We start from the raw sequence: 7,705 nt of genomic DNA on the forward strand, positions 1-7,705 counted from the left end.
TGTAATTAGGGTTCATTTTCTTTTTTTATATTATAAGATCGAGATGTTTTAACATCTATTTAACCACCTTAAAATAATATCTTAATATATTTTTTAATTAATCAATTGGTTGCTTTTAACATCTATTATTACTTTCAGACTAACAATGGATTACAGAAAATTCCTTGGACGTTACGCCTCTAAGGTATTCCTTGAATCTCTATAAAGTTTAATTAAAATAAATTAAAAATAATATACAATAAAGCAATTGAAGACAAAAAGGTGTAGTATTAATGTACCATCATCAAAAGAAAAAGAAGAAAAAAAAGTGTAACGTCCATAGACACGTTACAGATAGGAACATTCACTATCTTGTCCTCATTCTATTTTCTCTCTCAGGACAGTTTTCATGACGTTTAATTTAAATTACAAATTAGAAAAATAAAAAATGTTGGAATATGACGTCGTCAATTTCAAGTTCACCGCCGATTAGAGCGATGGGAAGACGACGACGTCGTTGAGGAAGAATGTGAGGAGACACTACCCGAATCTCCATTCCCGCACAAAATGTTGGACAAGTTTTTCCCAATATCTTCAGGCGAAATAAACCGAACGGACTTTGACCCGACCCGATTCTTCTCGTAAAATTCGCTGTACATTTGCATCAGCTTCGAACCTATCGACCCTTTGATTTCGTCTCTCAATTTCGGGTCGGATACCACCCACGACGACTGTTTTTTACACGTTTCATGAAACGCAGCGTCGAACTTCACGAAGTGGTTCCTTGCCTTCTCCGCCGTCACCTCCGTCGCTGGATTTTCCGGTAACGACGCGAACACCTTGCTCCACCCGACGCGCTCGTACTTGGACGCGTACTCTGTAACCTTCGACTCGTGCTTCGCCAACCACTCCTCTCCGAGAAGGAACCCTAGGTTCGATCTGCGCACCTTACTCACGACGTATTGCATGTTGTTAGCCAGAAACAGGTATGAAAGCTCTACGTTCTTGTAGAATTCCGCTTTGCCGTCGAGCTTGCACAGCACGACGAGAATGAGCCAAGCGATTTTCTCGGATAACTCCGACGCCGGCGGGTTTTCGTCGCGCATCGGGCTACGGTAGTAAGACTCCGGCAACGGCGATTGCGGCAAGTCAGGAATTATATCAATCAACACGCCGCTGTAATCGGCGAGGAAAGTGAGGTAGTTCATCACGTAGCGCGTGAGAGGGTGGACCCCACCGCCAGGGACCGTTGTCTTGGAGGAGTCCTTCTGAATCGCGGTTTCGAAGTCCGTTAGCATGGTTCTAACGGCTTCGCCGAGTTTCACCATGGACGTAATGGCCTGTAAGCGAATGGCAGACGTGGATTCGAAAGAGAATATGGATTGGATCCGACTCCACCGGTCAGAGATCGCTTCGTACAAATCCAACGTCCTGAACATTTTCTCCGGCGATTTCTTGCACTTCGCCACCATTTCGGGGAATCCGAAGAGCGAAACGGCGCCGTCTTTGGTGACTTCAGCGAAACACGATTCCGCGATCCTCTTTTCGGGATTCGAGGAGAAGACGTGGTCCGCGAGAATTCTCTCGCCGTGGAAGAGAGTTCCAACCGCGACTTTAACGGCGTTCAACCATTTCTTGATTTTCAACTCGAGAACCTCCCAGTCCAGTTTCTGAACGCGAGCGAGGCTCAGTTTTTCCACTCCGAGATGGTACAGCGCTTCGTCGACGATCGATTTTCTCATAACGATGTAAACGTTAACGCACTCTTTCCCGTAGCCCGAGGAAATCATGCAATCCGCGATGGCTTTCAAATCCTCCATGGCGAGCATTGACACGCGCTCGGTCTCGGAGATGCGGAAGTCATCCTCGGAGGCAGTGATTTCGTCGTCGTAATCGGAAACGTACTCGGAGACGCTGCTGCGGAGATCAATGGAGGAGCGCGCGGAGACGGTTTCAGGATCCAGGTGTTCTCTGTTGGAGGAAAGAATCTGGTAGAACTCTCTCTGGAGCGTCTTCATAGCGAGTTGCATGAGGAACTGAGCGCGCACAAGAGTGGCGGAGGTGGAATCCTGTGCGACGAAGTACTGCATAGCGGATTGTAGTCCCCTCACCGCGTCAAGGTACTTTCTGGCTTCCTGGCGCGTGCCGCTGAAAAGCGGCGTTCCGAGTTTGGAATCGTCCCATTTGTTTATGAGCGCCTCTGCGATGTGTATGTTCTGTTCCATTATGGAGTCCGAAAATGTCCGGAGAGGGGAGGGAGGTGGTTGCGATGACGTGGAAGGTGAAGATGATGATGGCTTGAAGAAAATGCTTCTCATTCCTTTTCTCGGCATTTTGTTGTGTGTGAGCAAAGGAAACTGATGAATTGATGACGATTAATGGCTTTAAGTTCAGTTAACGTGTGTGGGTTTCTTCACAGGGTCAGTGTTGAGCTGAGTTGTTGCAGAGGAGAAGAAAAGAGAGAGATTGTTGGAGGAGTTTAGTTTGTGGGTGTGAGAAGCGTGAGGGGTTTAAATAGACGGGCGTTTGACTAAGCGGGGTTGACTTTTCTGTGGATGGGACTGAAAGCGTAATAGCTTGCGTTGGGTGGATTTTTCATACGCGGTAAGGTAAAATGTTGCGATGGGTTTTTGTCATGTGCTGCACCTGTGTTCCACGAAGATGCCAACAAAATTCATCAATTAGCCACCAGAGGATTACCTCACTTCATTCATTAATTACTATTTTCAACCACAAATCAAATGGTCCTTTCTTGCTGCTCACAGAATCACAAGAAAAAATGAGCACTTATTTCCAAAACTAAATTCAAACCAAAATTATTTGCGCGTTCACCAACACGTAAAAACTTTCAGTTTTGCACTCAAATATTCTATTTTCGTTTTTCAAATTCGTTAAACTTTAAAAAACGGGTGACAGTTTTTTATAGAAAAAAAATTATTCCTTTCATATAATTGTTTTTACACGCCAAACTCATCACTCTTTGGAAAAGTTTCTAAAATATGTCACGTTGCTAAATAAAAGTTCACTTTACATAATAAGAACTTAAATAATAATAATAATTTTACTTACTGGTTTTGATTGAGGTGCCTGCAAGCTAAATTATAAAACTTTCAAAGTCAAGATGTTGTCTTTTGATGAAAATTGAGTATTGTAAGAAGATTTAGTATGAAAATTGAATGATTACTCCTCTAATAAAATATTACATTTATAGACTCATAGATGAAAAGATATAAATATGTTAAATAAACTCTATTACTTGAATGATTAAATCATAAAATATTATTTTGTATTTTGGATATATTAGATAATCAATTGTATACTATGATATGATATTTATATTTTGAATATATTAAATAATCAATTATTATATAATAAATTTTATCTCTAAATATTTTTTGAAATATAATAAAATTTGGTAATTAACTATTTATCTATAAATATTTTAAAATTTATTAATAGAATATAATGAGAATAACAGGCTGCCAAAAGTATTATAATTTTAAGTGATGATATATGGCTTCCTATCCTCTTTAAAAGAATTATGATTAAAGAAAATCATTCAAATTATATTTCGTTATAAATATATTATTATGTTCCATTATATTTATAACATAATCATGAATTATTGATAATATGTATAGCATTTTTTTTATAAGTGATTTATTTATTGGAATCTAAGTACATGTTTAATTTCACATTGGAAATACCTAAAATCAGTTTATAAAATTAATTTATGCTAATAAATTATTTGGAACCATTTAAAATCAATTTCTAAAATTAATTGTAAATGGAACATTCACATCAAAGAAAAGCAACTCTTTCTAATTTTTTCATCAACCAAAATTGATTATTTCACATTAAATAAAATCAATTTTCTCAAAGTGTTTTCAAAATCACCCTAAGTATATATAAAATATTTAAATACAATGTATCATTACTCGGAAATAATTATTTTTCTTAATGTGCGTCAGAAAAACTACAAATTAAATTAATTTTAATACATTCAAAGTGATGTTTTAACGAAGTTTTTTGAGATATTGTTATTTAATAATATTGTTTTAAGAGTTTTTCTTCTAAAAAGGGTAGTGATATCTTTTGAAAAATTTTAAATATTTTATCTTTTTATCACTTATAACTATATATCTATAGTTGTATATAAAAGGATATATTGTATTTGGTGTCCTCTTTTATTTTTATTTTTTAATTATTATTTTTAAAATTTAAATAATTATTCATAATAAAAAATACATATTTTAATTTTACCACTATTTTTTTAATTTTAAATAATTACTCATAATATTGTTTACACAACATTACTTATAATATTTTTTTATTTTAATAACTAAAATTTATTTTATTTATAACTATATTATAATTATATGCACCATTTATGTTTTTCAATTTTACTTTTTTACTTACTACTTTTAAAGTTTAAATAATTTATAAACATTTAAAAAATTGTATACACACGTACGTGATACATGATACACTAACATAAATTACTTTTTTTCTAATTTAAAATATAGTTAACTGATATAAATTTCTGTATAATTTCACATTCGAAACAATTTATAAATACCAGTCATATAAAATAAACGTTTAAAATGTGAATAAACGTATTTAAAATGTGAGCTTAGAAAAGTACAACAATGATGCACGTATCTTCAACTAGAAGAAATATCTCTTATTTTGCTTTGATTTATCTTTCTCGTCTTTTTTGTTATCCCTTTTCTCCCATTCTTTTTCTATGTTCATTTTTATGATGAAAAACTGATTATCCTATTCAAACAAAACAAAAAACATAATAATTTTAAATCGTCTATGTAATAAAGTATTTGGAAAGAACAACTAATGGAAAGTAATTCAAATACAAAATCTTCAAAATTTTCATACAGCCATGTTTTTATATTTTTCCAACAAATTAGAAAAATATAAAAACTAAACAATATTTTGACCGTTTCAAAACTGTCTTATTTTAGTGTTTTTTATTTTATTTTAAAAGTAATAGTAATATTTTAAAAAAATCAAGTTTCATTAATTAATATTTCCACAATTTGTCCTTATTAAAATATCCATATTTAATCTTTACATATCTTACCTTAAAAGAAAGGCTATTAGGCTAAATATATAATTTCATCCATTCCAAAATATTAAATTTTTAAATAATAAGCCTTTCAACTTGTATAAACAATTTTCTTAATAAAAACTCTATTTATACATAAGAGTAATCAGTACAGAGAAAAAAAATATTATAAAATTAGGAAAATTGTAATTAAATCTCAATAGATTTTTTTAATCGGTGTTTCATAAGTTTAAAAAACTTATCATTTTAAAATAATGAATGTAAAATTAAATATTTACTAAATGGTTCTCAATGACGCGTAACATTCTTAAACCTCAACGGCTAGAATGGAGTAGGTGACATTTATTAAAAGTTAATTTTACTAAGTGTAATTAAATATTGTAATATAATAGTATTTATAAGGACAGAGTTAAGAGAGAAATTCAAATATTTCACAAATCTCAAATAGGCTAATCAATGTAGGCTTTTAATAGAAAAATGTCGATTAATTAAAATTTTAAGATTATGTTAGGCTAAAATAGGATTATTTTTTTTTTACTGTAAAATTCTATTAAATTTGTTTTCATCTTTAATAAAACATGAATTTGTTTTTTATAAAGGCTATTTAGGTTACTTTCTTTCACAGTAAAAATTATTTTGGAAAAATAAAATAAAATTTTTGTTAAAGACGAAAAAAACGTTAAATGAATTTTGTCAGAGACAGAAACAAAAAATCAAGAAAAAAGGAATATGCTTAACTATTGATTTTATACTTGCGAATCAAGCTTGGAGTCTATAGGAGTTTAATTTTTTATATTATTTTACTATAAACTGGTAAATTATCGTTGATATGCATTTTAAATAATAAAATATCAAAGCAAAACAACACTCTCTCCTCGAAAGAATCATGTTCAAATAATACCATGTGTGGTTATGTGTATAATTAAAGGATCGGTATTTATGTAATTGTGAGGAATGAGACGAATTACATTTATAATGTATTTAAATTTAACTTAATTTTATAAAATTGATTCTTAAGATAAAATTTGTATTTTATTTATGTTATGAATTTTATTTTTAGTGGATGTGAATTTTTTAACAAAAAAAAATTACATGTTTATTTTTATTTAATTTATTATTTTTAGACAAATTTTTGTAGCTTATTTTTTTCATAAAATGTCACTGTAACCATACTTCTTCAATATTTAATAAATAAATGACAAAATATTAATCGTTCCCACCAATTTTTTTTAACGCGAGTATGACTAATCAATGAAAAAGGCTGGCATGAGATTGATGCCCAACTGAACACCCAAAAAGGTGCCATGTCTGAGAAAAGGTCGCTATTTAATTTCTACGTAAATTAATAAGAATAATGAATATATACTATTTTTATACGTTGTAAATATTAATATTGATTCATTTGTTAAAAATAAAAATAAAAATTAAAAAATATCAGTTTTTTTTTTCACAACGCTTTATAATTCACACAAGATTAAAATACAGTGAGCAATATTTTTGTCTAGAATGCATCTTAGAAAAAATTACCCCTAACTGCCAAAAGAGAAGTACAAATTTGATTCAAATTATAGTTTTAATATAAGAGTTTGTTCTAAAATAGACAAAAAAGTTATCATATAAAATATATGATTTCATTCTAAGAATCTTCTTTTAACATAACAAAGCATTTGTTAAGGAAAAAAAAATGCAAAATTTGACTGACATCACCTCTGATTTGAACCATTTGACTGTATCAATGCTTGGAGAAATAGAATGATTCTTGTTTCTTAGATACTTAAACTTTATATTATCTTAATCAAAATTAATCTTAGATTAAAGGAATTAAGAGAGTAAAATAAAAATAATAATTTCTCGTGTGTTTGTGAGTGAGTCAATGGGCGTAGAGGTCAGAGAGAACAGTTGCACTAAATAAATACACAGCGGTCAGAAATAAAGTTGTTTTATGACTCCGTCTTCTCTACACTCAACAATAATTATAGTACTTCTCTGCTGTGATTAAATTACTGCTACGTTTTTAATATACAATAATTATTGTCAGTTAAAATGTGATAGAGACTATACTATATAGTTTGAGAAAGCTTCTCCTCTCACCAACCTAGATAGCATTAAAAAACTCCATTCGTGATTCTTGCTGCAAACCGAATAGTTTGAATGAATTAGGGTATCTTTGATTTTTTTTTTTCTAGCGTTAAATATGTTTTTTTTAATAAATTTTAAAATTAATTTATTTTGAAATTTTAGATCCATTTAGTTTTTTATTTTTTAAAATTTGTTAAGTTTATTTGACATATTAAACACGTTTTATAATAGTATTTAATTTAATATTAAAGTAAAATTGTGTCAAACAGTATAAAAAATTTAAATACAATCTTAAAATACGTATAAAACATCATATAAATCTAACAAAATTTGATTAAAAGAACTAAATTTACATATTTTAAAAAATAAAAGACTAAATAGATTCAAAATTTTTTAATGAAATAATTTTAAAATTCACTTTAAGTTAATAAGAAAAAAAAGATATATTTTGCTTCTGAATACAGTTTTTAAATCGATTAAAATAAGTTACTTTGAAACCCTGACTAATAGGTGGAGCGTGTGATAGGTTAATTTGATGGATTGATGTTAACATAAAAATTAGTT

The 7,705-nt window shown here is 30.4% G+C and overlaps 1 protein-coding gene across 1 annotated transcript; it reads right to left on the reverse strand.

Annotated features, from left to right (window-relative positions):
• Window positions 1-247: 247 nt before the first annotated feature.
• Window positions 248-2,481, reverse strand: EXO70H6 (exocyst subunit exo70 family protein H6). The gene has a single exon (XM_028054851.2). It carries the CDS (start codon window positions 2,310-2,312, stop codon window positions 459-461), a length of 1,854 nt encoding a protein of 617 aa, XP_027910652.2. The 5' UTR covers window positions 2,313-2,481; the 3' UTR covers window positions 248-458.
• Between the last annotated feature and the right edge of the window lie 5,224 nt (window positions 2,482-7,705).

The sequence above is a fragment of the Vigna unguiculata genome, chromosome 11, assembly GCF_037176805.1.
Source record: "Vigna unguiculata cultivar grain cowpea cultivar isolate G323 ecotype 2 chromosome 11, ASM3717680v1, whole genome shotgun sequence".
In the NCBI taxonomy this organism is placed as follows: Eukaryota; Viridiplantae; Streptophyta; class Magnoliopsida; order Fabales; family Fabaceae; genus Vigna; species Vigna unguiculata.